The sequence below is a fragment of the Notolepis coatsorum genome (assembly GCF_963971535.1).
Source record: "Notolepis coatsorum genome assembly, chromosome: 17".
Taxonomy (NCBI): domain Eukaryota; kingdom Metazoa; phylum Chordata; class Actinopteri; order Aulopiformes; family Paralepididae; genus Notolepis; species Notolepis coatsorum.
Genome location: NC_140181.1, coordinates 62,867,462 through 62,879,763, shown reverse-complemented (window position 1 = coordinate 62,879,763; position 12,302 = coordinate 62,867,462). Strand labels below are relative to the sequence as shown.

At 46.3% G+C, this 12,302-nt stretch overlaps 1 protein-coding gene across 1 annotated transcript in view; it reads left to right on the top strand.

Annotated features, from left to right (window-relative positions):
• Positions 1 to 11,827, top strand: part of LOC311244059 (retinoid-binding protein 7-like) — a gene marked incomplete at both ends in the record, with an annotated part of 34,567 nt that extends 22,740 nt beyond the window's left edge. Inside the window, 2 exons of the mRNA XM_084333469.1 lie at positions 6,534 to 6,635; positions 11,762 to 11,827. Coding sequence (XP_084189595.1) covers positions 6,534 to 6,635; positions 11,762 to 11,827 — 168 coding nt within the window. The remainder of the gene's footprint in view (positions 1 to 6,533; positions 6,636 to 11,761) is intronic.
• Positions 11,828 to 12,302: the final 475 nt, after the last annotated feature.

The window sequence follows — 12,302 nt, the reverse complement described above, 5'->3', positions numbered from 1 at the left end:
TCTCCTGCACTCTTCAATGCCGTCATGGACTGCTCAGCTCTGATGACGTATTCGGTCACCGTCTCCGTGTGCCCCTTCCTCAGTCCCATTAGTGTTATGTAGAGGGCCACGACTCGGGGTCTTCCTCGCCCGATGTAATGCTCTCTCAACACCCCCAGGCTTTCTCGGCCTTTGTCTTTAGTGTCGCGGAATATCAGCCCCAAGCTGGTGTCGTCGAGCAGTGGCGCTAACTCACAGTACGCGTCTGCGTTACGCTCGTCGTCCAGGGCTTGCTCTTCCGCCGTCAGTGGTCCCGTGGGGGCTGTCAAGATCGTCGCCTTCAGTCCCGCACCGTGCATGCAGCATATCATACGCTCTTCCCAGAGCTCGTAGTCCTCTGCTTTTCCATTGAATGAGGGCCATTTGCTCCTTCCCTTGGTCACCATCCTCTTGGTTGATGGTAGGCGTAGCTTTAGCTCTTGTTGGCCTAGCGTCTAGCCACGCGGTGCTCCCGGCGCTAACCTAGCCTATACTTCAGCTAAACTTGCTACCCTTATTATTTCGCCCCGGCGTGATCTGGGCCCATAACCTGTTGACAGAATCTGGCTATGGAGCGACAATAATGTGGTCAAGAGGCATGGTTTCTATCTTTAGCCTTTAAACGGCGTGGTTTATTCATTCACATGGTATGAGCAGCAGCACATGAGTTCTCCTCTCACTGAGAGGCTGGTGGAGAAAGAGGTAGAGGGGGAGGAGACATCTCTATTTATACTCGCCACCTGGTGGTATCAGGAGTGGCTCCGCCTAGAGCACCCTCTATTGGAAACAGTTATATATGCAGTTAGACAGTTACTAGCAATCCTACATAGAACCTCTAACTTTAACATGCATGATAGTAGAAGACGTCGTTTTTTTTTATAATTTCTTTTTCAGATATTGATTGAAGAAGTGTGATTGGTGGCGACAGATTAGTGGTGTTTCGGCTGTCCTAACTGTGGTGGGAAGTTCGTTCCACCATTGTGGAGCAAGGACCGAGAATAGGCGGCTCTTTGATGACCCTCCCGGAGCTCGGATAGGAGTGGGTCTGAGGCGGCCAGAAGATGTACGGTGGATGGGTCTTGGGGTGTGTAGTTAGAGACCATTGACCGGAGGTAGGCGGGAGCCATTCCCTTCGCTGCACAATATGCCAGGTCGAGGGCCTTGAAGCGTATTCGTGTGGCGATGGGGAGCCAGTGCAGCTCTCTAAAAAGTGTGGTAACATGGGCTGACTTTGGTAGGTTGGAGATCAGGCGGGCCGCTGCGTTCTGTATGAGTTGAAGTGGCTTGGTGGCGGTGGTCGGTAGACCAGCATGCAGTGCATTGCAGTAGTCGAGGCAAGATATGACTGTTGATTGCACAAGGAGTTGAGTGGTCTTTTGTCAGGAAGGGGCGGATCCTTCTGACGTTGCTCAGGAGGAATCTGCAGGTTCTGGTTGTTGCGGCGATGTGAGAGGAGAAGTTCAGTCGGTCGTCAGGGACAACACCAAGGTTATTGGCGGTCAGGGATGAAGCCACGGCTACATTCTCCACTGTGATGGAAAGGTCAGTCAGTAGGGAGGATTTGGCCGACAGGCGAAGCAGCTCTGTTTTGCTTAGGTTCAGTTTGAGGTGGTTGGTCCTCATCCAGGCGGAGATGTTGGACAGGCAGGTCGGGTTCGCTCAGAGACATGGATATCTGAGGGAGGAAAGGACAGGAAGAGTTGAGTATCATCGGCATAACAGTGATACGAGAAGGCATGAGATGTGATAATGTTACCCAGAGATTTGGTGTAGAGCAGTGCACGTGAGCGGCGCGGCGCGGGGAGTGGAGCGGGCGGTTTTGACGTGAGCGAGGAGTGGGTTTTAAAATGGGTCGGCGCGACGTCCGGAGCGAGAGTTCTCCTCCGCTCCAATCCACTCCGGGCCACTCACAGTGGTTTAACACTGATGTAATATACATGTAGTACAATGCCAAAGCAACAGATGGCGATGTACAAACATGAAGGCCATTTTCAACCAATGAGAAGGGTGAACCGTCACTCACATCCTGTTAGAAAAAGTATATGACGCCATTGTTGTTGTCGTTAGCTTACATGCTAGCGTTAATGGCAGCGACCATAGCATTGTGGCTAGGCTAGCTATCATCGCTTAGTAGAGCTAGTGAATGGATAAACAACGTTATTTAACATTGCAGAATGGGTACAATTACAATACGGCTCAATACAAACAATTGTTAAGGGGCCCAGGGGGTGTAGACTGTTGTAGTTTGAGCTAATTTACACCATGCTCCAAAAAAATTATAATAATCTGCCGAGCGATGTGGAGCGGGGAGCGGGGAGCGCTCGATTCAAGGTGAGCGGTGAGCGACTTGGGGCCGGGTCAACATGAGCGATTAGCGGAGCGGAACAAGCCGGCTAGAGCGAAGAGCGGATTTCACGCCCGCGCCGATCCGCTCACGTGGCCTGGTGTAGAGGGAGAAGAGGAGGGGTCCAAGAACCAAGCCCTGGGGGACGCCCGTCTGAAGGGGGCGGGGTTCCGACAGGATACCTGTCCATGATACTTGATAGGAGAGATTGTTGAGGTAGGATGACAGCCATGCCAGCGTAGAGCCTACCACTCCCATTCCTGCGAGGGATGCGCGGAGGATCTGATGGTTAACTGTGTCGAAGGCTGCCGACAGGTCCAGGAGAATCAGGACAGAGGAGAGGCCCATTGCTCTTGCTAAGTGAAGAGCCTCTGTGACTGCTATGAGGGCCATCTCTGTGGAGTGACCAGTCCTGAAGCCTGACTGATTAGGGTCTATTCATGGACCCTCGTGGTTCTGAAATGTCACCAGCCTGTAAAGGGCCACATAAACATTTATTTCAAATCACCAAAACTTGAGTTACAACCTTTTTATTTATTTAGTTTGTTTATGTCACATCAATATCATAAATGATCAGAATTAACATGGCGCGCCCCAGGTCAGTCGCCGTTGGTTTAGCTCAGCAACGAATGTGCAAAACGGAGATCAGGCGGGACAAAGACAACGAGGGGGACAAAGGCGGCAGGACAGGCGGCAGGACAAAGAAGAAACAGAGGAAAGAGGAGCGGAATCAGATTAAGACTAAGAAGATCAGCTTACCGTCCGGCTATTCCATCTATCTTCCTGGCGAATGCACTTTCGCTAGAGAGTAAGATGGATGATTTACGAGCACGGGTCCGATTCCAGCGAGAGATGAAGGACTGCAATATCCTGTGTTTCACGGAGACCTGGTTGAAACCAGCGACTCCGGACCACAGCGTCTCTCCCTCGGACTCCTTTACAGTCTTCAGAGCGGACCGCACAGAGGCCTCCGGGAAGAGCATCGGCGGGGGTGTCTGTCTCATGACCAACAACGGCTGGGTGAGCCCCGGGGAGATCAAGGTACTCTCCAGATCATGCTCCCCGGACATGGAACATCTCTCCATCCAATGTCGCCCCTTCCATCTTCCACGTGAGTTTACTGCAGTAATCATGACTGCAGTATACATCCCTCCCCAAGCGAATGTCGCCAGGGCGCTGGCGGAGCTACACAATCATCTAAACGCACATCAGATCAAACATCCAGACGCGGCCATGATCGTAGCCGGGAATTTCAACCAAGCGAATTTGAAAAAAGTAATGCCGTCTTTCTTTCAAAACATCGCCTGCTCCACCAGAGGAGGGAATACACTCGATCACTGCTACACCCCGTTCAGAGCCGGATACAAGGCTGTACCGGCTCCTCCATTAACGGGAACGACGAGCACGTCGGATCACGACGCCATTATCCTAGTGCCGGCTTATAAACAAAGATCACGTGACGCCGTCGTGTCACGTGAGGTAAAAAGATGGACCGACCAATCAGAGGCCATGCTTCAGGACGCACTCGATGACGTCGACTGGGGAATGTTTGAGGGAAGCGCCAGTGACGTCAGCGAGTTCACAGACACTGTGGTGTCTTTCATAACAACACTTTCTGATAGTATTGTCCCCACAAAAAAGGCGAGGGTGTTCCCGAACCAGAAACCATGGGTGGACAGTACTATCTGAGCAGCTCTGAACTCTCGCACCACTGCATACAACCTTGGCAGAGAGTCAGGAAACATGGAAGAGTACAAGACAACAGTCTACACTCTGCGCAAGGCTGCTGCGAAAAAGACGTATGCTGACAAGATGGAGGCACAAATGTCACAGAATGACACAAGAGGCTTATGGCAGGGACTGAGGATGATAACTGACTACAAAGTCAGCGCCCCCTCAATGGGGAGCGACGACGCCTCCCTCGCGGACCAGCTCAACACCTTCTACGCGCGGTTTGGTGCAAACAGCGGCGCCGCTAGCTCAACGGCTAGTGACGTCACTGGCGCGCCGGCTGTTGTGGAGCATCCGCGGAGGGCGGGGACGCTCTCTCATTGACGGTACACAGTGTGAGAAGAGCATTTATGCAGGTGAACACCAGAAAGGCTGCTGGCCCAGATGGAATAACAGGATGCATACTTAAGTCCTGTGCTAACCAGCTAGCCCCTGTGTTCACCACCATATTTAATCGATCCCTGAAGGAGTCAGTGGTCCCTGCCTGCTTCAAGATGTCCACCATTATCCCGGTACCAAAGAAACCCTCCCCAGCAGGTCTCAATGACTACAGACCGGTGGCACTCACCTCTGTGGCCATGAAATGTTTTGAGAGGCTGGTCAAGGATAACATTTGTGCCTCCCTCCCCAGTGATATGGACCCTATGCAATTTGCATACAGGTCAAACAAGTCCACTGACGAACAGTGACGATGCGGTCTCCCAAGTACTGCACAGCACCCTCTCTCACCTGGACCGTCAGAAGGGGGGCTATGTGAGACTGTTGTTCATTGACTACAGCTCAGCGTTCAACACCATAGTCCCCACCAGACTGGTGGACAAGCTGATCGAGCTGGGTCTGAGCTCCGCTCTGAGCGCCTGGATACTGGACTTTCTGAGTGAAAGGCCCCAGGCGGTCAGGGTGGGGGGTCAGACCTCCAACACCATCACCCTGAGCATCGGGTCCCCCCAGGGCTGTGTTCTGAGCCCCCTGCTGTACTCACTATACACACACAAGTTCAGCTCCAACTCCATAGTGAAGTTTGCGGACGACACAGTGGTGGTGGGGCTGATCTCGGACAACGACGAGAAGGCCTACCGGGAGGAGGTTGAGGTACTGGAACGCTGGTGCCAGGACAACAGCCTGCTCCTGAACATTGGTAAAACCAAGGAGCTGATCGTGGATTATAGGAGAGGACAGCAGGAGACACACACACCACTGAGGATAAACGGGGCTACCGTGGACAGGGTGAGCAGCTTTAAGTACCTGGGGGTCCACATCGCAGAGGATCTGACATGGACAACACACATAGACTCAGTCGTAAAAAAGGCGAAGCAACGCCTCTACCACCTGAGACAGTTAAGGAAGTTCAGAGTATCTGGGAAGATACTCCAGTCCTTCTACTCCGGAGCTGTAGAGAGCATCTTGACTGGAAACATCACTGCCTGGTATGGAAACAGCACGGCACAGGACAAGAAGGCCCTACAGAGAGTGGTGCGCTCAGCCGAGCGTACCACGGGTATTGCACTACCACCCCTGCAGGTTCTATACAACAAGAGGTGCAAATCCAGAGCCTGCAGAATAATGAAAGACCCACACCACCCCAACAACAGCCTGTTCATGCTGCTGAGGTCAGGCAGACGCCTGCGAACACCAGCTACTAGGACAGAGAGACTTCGGCTCAGCTTCTTCCCCCAGGCCATCAGAGCCCTGAACACTGAACTCTCCACACACAAGCACACATGAGCACACACACGACACACACACTGTACACGCTCACACACTAGCAGCCACTTTAACATGAGCAAGCACACACTCATGCTGCACACGCCCACACTTATGGCCACTAAGGAAAGGTCACTTTAAAAATAGTATAGTATAACCGGAGATTGTATAAATTAGCATGTACAGAAAGACCCAGTGCCTAGCTAACAGTATATTGCACTACCAAAGGACCTAGCATGTCCTCCATGCTCTGTAAATAACTTATGTACATATACCGATATGCCCTACTTTGTTACTTGTTTATTGCACAATGTTACTTGTTTATAGCACAATGCTGTTCTATTGGATTCTATTATATGTTATTGCACATCGTTGCGGGCAAGACCACCCGCATTTCATTGTATACTTGTATGCCGTGACAAATAAAACTCTTGACTTGACTTGATTATGAATGTTACATAAACTCAAGTGATTATATTGTACAATTTCAGTGTGATTTGAGATGCGTAAAGTAATATAAACAGTATTGTGACACTGATTTAAGAGGTCCTTTGTGATTGTATTCATTTGCACAAGGACAATAATGTGCAGTTTTACACATATGTTGAGCAAATCAACTAAATGATATGACTGTGTAGATTGATCTTCTTTAGTCTGGGACTATCCTAGATTTAACATGGGACATTTTGGAGTAACAAATGCTCTGATGTGTATTTTCCTTTCTCCTGTGGTGCAGTCACTGGTGACGTGGAAGGGCAGCAGGCTGGTGTGCGAACAGGAAGGAGAGAAGAACAACAGAGGCTGGGCTCATTGGCTTGAGGAGGACAAGTTGCATCTAGTAAGAACATTTAACATTGTAGTCGTATAGGCTAACGTTGTTTCTGTACATACACAGAACAGTATACGTATATTACCACTGTTGCACGAAAACCTACCAAAAAACAGCTAATGTCAAGGGCTGTCTTTGAGAAAAGACATTCTTCGCTGGCTAAGAATCAAAGGATTGTGACCACTAATTGAATTGTCTGTTGACTCAAGAATATTTTTTTCACATCAATGGGTCTCATTCCCGAACGGATTTACGACCAATTAAGACATATTAGTGCTGGTAGCGCGATTCCCCAAATTTTCCTGAGATCAGATTTGAGTGTGGCTGAGAGCAGATTTAAAAGTGCTGAGGAGCACTCTTATGATTGATTGACTAATTGAAAATTGTATTAACTTGACAGACTGTGTTCTCATAGTGATTCCTTCATGTTAACGCTACAGGCCTCCTTGGAATTAATTACTTAATCATAATTAAAATAAATATGACAATATTTGTACGATAAGAAATTACACATTTGATGTCAGAAAAATAAATAATATGGATTCATCTGATCAACCATATCTGAACCAGCTATTTTGGACAAATGTATAATTACTTTAATTACTCAGATATTCAAATACAATTATGCAATTATTGTGAAATTATTGAAAATAATCATTATTTAATGCCTTCTGTGGAATTTGTACAAGCAAAACTGTACATTGGAATATTGACAAAACCATACTTGGTTATTTACTGTACATTGGAGGGGGTTGATATAGCTATAAACCTGCATTCCTTCGAATATATAATTAATCAATTAAACTTATATTGAAATACACTATATAGCCTATACACCAACACTGAAATGACAGTGGATAAATAAATAAGAACTAAAGCTAATCGCATGGCAATAGACTGCATTAATATTCCATAACAAGTCTTGTGTGCGCCAGTATGGCCTACATGTCTAATGAACAGTATAGGCTTAATATATTCTAGTTACTTGTTTCATTAGGATTTAGTAGATACTATATATGCTCTGCCTCTGCCCTACGTACAGTATAAGTACAGACTGTACCTATACTGTACGTAGGGCAGAGCATATAGTATCTACTAAATCCTAATGCAACAAGTCATTAATGGAATAATAAGCCTATACTGCGTTCATTCATTACGCCGTAGGCATTAATGGAATAATAAGCCTATACTGCGTTCATTCATTACGCCGTAGGCTACAGTATACTGCGCGCGCATGTGTGTGTGTGTGTGTGTGTGTATGTGTGTGTGTGTGTGTGTGCGCGCGCGCTGCGGCAGGTGTACCACGAGCTGTATATGATGACAATACATTAATCTAATCTCATTTCGATGGGTCGCAAGACTCCCAAAACGCTTCCGCATCCATTTCCACACAGCTGCGTCATTACTTTGCCTTATAAGGAGCTCTGGAGGCGTTGTTTTGTATGCAAATGACCTGTCATTGATTCTGTCTCAGTCGGTTCCAAGATAAGTCTTCCAAGAGAACTCTTTGAAAGATTTTGGAGAATGAGACCCATTGTCCTGCAACTGAATGCAATAATGCAAAGGGATCTGGTCAAATCCAGTGCTTTTTAAAGACCAAAGCATGTTTGTTATGTTCCAAACATTAATTTGGTGTGAAAGAGCATAAAAACTATTACTCAACTAAAACAACCAAGACCCCAACGACCGATTGAAGCGACTAATTGACTAATAAGAGACACAGTCCTACTGAATTCCTCATTGTCACCCATGCGTTTTTAAGATGTGATGTGTTTTGAAAGGGTTTTATGTCATAATAATCAATTGTAAAACACACAGACATAATAAGGAACCATGTTACCTTTCAAAACAAGTAAAGAAATATAAAAATTCTAAATTGGGTTGAAAAAATTTCACCAAAATTGCCTTCTTCCATCTTCGTCGTCAGGGGCGCCTGCTCTGTCGAAGCTTTTAAATCCCTGCTTAAGACCCATCTTTTCTCTCTCTCCTTCAACATACTGTACCCTGATCTCACCTGGTCGGGGACTGACCCTTAGATTAATCTGTCTAGTTTAGTTAGGATGTTTATTTGCTCCCTTGTCTGCTTTTCTGCAGACATAGGAGAACCTTTTAACCTCTGTCTCTGTCTTCACAATTTTCTTATATACTATGATTCTACTGTCACCATGTATGCATATGCTCACTACATGTATTTATTGCTCCATCTCCGCCCACTACAAACATGGGAACTCTCTAACCCCCTCCTATTGCTAGGTTTTAGTGAGTTTTTCCTTACCTTCGCGTGGGGTATGTCTGGGAGTGTTGCATTTATTTATTTTGCATTTATTTAAAAGAAATTTGGACCTTATGGTGTTCTTGTTTTGTTCTTGACTTATTGTGATGTTTCTTCTTGACTTGTTTAAAGAAGAAGTGTACGGCCCATGGGGACATTAACGTGTGTTGTCGGGCCTTACAAATACATTTGATTATGAGGTTTTTCATGCAACAAGAGTGTTATGCAACCTCTATGTGAATGAATGAATGAATGAAAACTTTATTTAACAGATTGCAGAATGGGTACAATACAGTACGGCTCAATACATACAATTGTTAAGGGGATGCAGACCTGAGAAAGACGTTTGTCTTGTTTCCATCAGGGTCCCCCATTTTCAATTCATATAGACATATATGACATACATGACATACAGATAGTCAGTACTGCTACATCTATACATTTATGACATACCAGATTTGCAAATACAGTACTGTTTGTGATACAGAAGGAGTCAAGAAAAGGGATTATATACATTTGACGTAGAAACTGTACATTGGAGGTTGGGTGGGGGGGGTTGGGTACATTGGGATATTGACAACCATACTGGGTAATTTACATTGGAGGTGGTTGGGGGGGGGGGGGGGGCGGGGGGCATACTGTATAAACAAGTAACACTGTACATTGAGGGGGGGGGGGAGGAGACACTGTACAAACAAACACAATTGTACATTGAACTATTGACAAAACCATACTAGGTAAATGACTGTACATTGGAGGGGGTTGGAATGATTGGGTTAGGATATTTACAGGGGCCAGTGTTGAATTGCAGTCTGCCGTAGGTGTCCCTTGAGAGAGGTTTTGAAAGTGGGTAGTGATCCACATTCCTTTACAGCTTTGGGTAGGGCGTTCCACATTGATGTGGCATAATTGCGAAACGTGTTTAGTCCCTTATTTGAGCCGAATCTGGGTTTGACATGATTTGTGGAGCTCCCTCTGGTGTTGTGATCGTGGTATTCACTGACCTTTGGGAAGTATTTTGACATGTACATGGGTACCTTGGTCGTGTAGTGTATCTTGTAGACCAGGCCCATTGCAAGTTGTTGTACTCTGTCGTCTACTCTAAGCCATCCTAGGTTGTCGAAGTGGGCAGGGGTGAGGTGGGTTCTAGGAGTAAGGTCAAGCAGTAGTCTGACCAGTTTGTTTTGAGATGTTTGTAATTTTGTTTTTAGCGCCTTTGAGGTGCTTTGGTACCATGAGGTGCAAGCATAGTCGTAGTACCCCTGAATGAGTGCTCCTGCCAGAGTCTTCAGGGTGTTCTTGTTTACCAGAGAGGAGATCCGGTACAAGAATCGAGTTCGTTGGTTGACTTTTTTTATTACATTGGATGCCATTTTGTCACAGGAGAGATTAGCCTCTAGGATGGACCCCAGGTAGGTAATTTCATCTTTCCTTGTGACAATATTGTCACCCACTGTAACTGAGAAGCCGTCGGTCTTGCTGAGTTTGTTATTTGAACCGAAGAGAATGGACTCTGTTTTGCCCATGTGTAATGATAGTTTGTTATCAGCGAGCCATATGCAGATTCTGCCTAGTTCCGAGCTGAGGGTTTTTTCAACCTGTAACTTGTTCTTGTCAGAGACCAGCAGGGCTGAGTCGTCCGCAAACAGGAACAAGTTGCAGTCACAAGCTGACGACATGTCATTTGCATAAATTAGGAACAGTAGCGGTCCTAGTATGCTTCCTTGTGGAACACCACAGCTCACTGTGAGGGGGGGGGATAGGGTACCGTTTACCTCCACCATCTGTTCCCTCCCCTCAAGGTAGGATTGCATCCAGCTCACTGATAGACTATCAAAACCAATTGCTTTTAGCTTGTCAATCAGAATGGAGTGATTGACCGTGTCAAAGGCCTTTTGTAGGTCCAGCATGACCATGCCGCAGTATTTGCCTGCGTCCACCTCTTGTTTGATGTGGTCATTCAAATAGAGAAGGCATGTGTCAGTGGAGTGGGATGTTCTGAAGCCAGATTGGAATTCGTAGATTAGATTTTTTTCCGCTAGGTACTTTTCGACCTGTTCGTAGACAATTTTTTCCATGACTTTCGAGATGGAGGTGAGAATAGAAACAGGGCGGTAGTTGCCTGGGTCTAATTTGCTGCCCTTTTTGTGCAGAGGGGTCACCCTCGCAATTTTGAAGTCCTTGGGGACGTGTCCCTGTTTTATGGAGAGGTTTATTATGTGTGTGATGATTGGTGTGATGGCGGCTGCTGAGTCTCTGAGGAATTTGGAGGGGATGTTGTCATGGCCAGTGGCCTTGTTAGGTTGGAGGGCGCTCAGTTTATTGAGTACCTCATCTGTTGTTACCGTTTCCAGCTTGAAGTCGTCCTTGCGGACCCCTAGGTTTTTGTAGAAAGCTACTATGTGTTCTACCCCATAAAGCCCTGAGTGGGAGGGTAGTTTGTTTACCAGTGTTGTGGCTATGTTTGTGAAGAAAATGTTTAAGTAATTGGCTACATCCAGCTTGTCTGTGATGAGCGTGTTGTCAGTTTTTATGTTTATGTTTGAGAATCTGGTTTTAAGTTTTTTACTGCATCCTAGTTGATTATTGAGTAATTTCCAAAGTTCACGTGGTTTGTTTTTGTTTTCCTCAGTTTTGTCATTGATGAAATTCTTTTTTGCAGTTTTGATCATGGAGTTTACGTCGTTTCTTAGTCTGTTTCTTTCTAGTTTGAGTTCAGTCACGTGGGCTTGGAGTTCACTGCTCGTGCTTTTAGTAAGCTTTGACTGACTTTTACGAAACTCAGTCCATGTCCATGCATTTTGAATGATACACAATGATGAACTCCTATTCACTGGCTATTTCCTCCATCTCTTTCTTGTAGGAGATGTACTGTGAAGGCCACGTCTGTAAGCAGGTTTTTAAGAAGAACACCAATGAGTCAAGATGAAAGGTTGATCTCTGGAGAGCTCCCTGATGAAAGATGCATTGTGTTTATTCCACCCTGAGTGAGAAAACCACACTAAAGGATGTGTTCACTGGTGTTTTTCTTGATCCTGGGGCCTCTGCTTTTCAGCTTATACATTAATGAATGATTTATCAAAATGCTGATGTTGTATGCTGATGATACTATCGCTTATGTATCAGCTAAATCCCCTTATGTAGCAGCAGAGACACTAACAAATGAAATGGAGGGTGTATCCCAATGGCTTAAAAATAATCATCTAACCCGGTGGCGCATGCTCAGTAATAGCAACATCCTGGGTTCGAATCCGGCCCAGGACATGTGTTGCATGTCCTCCCCCATCTCTTCTACTGATTTCTTTCTCTGACTGTCCTATCAATAAAGCATGAAAATACCCCCCCCCCCCCCCCCCAAAAAAAGACTGTGCCGATCCGATGTGTAAAAGATAAGCTTATATAAT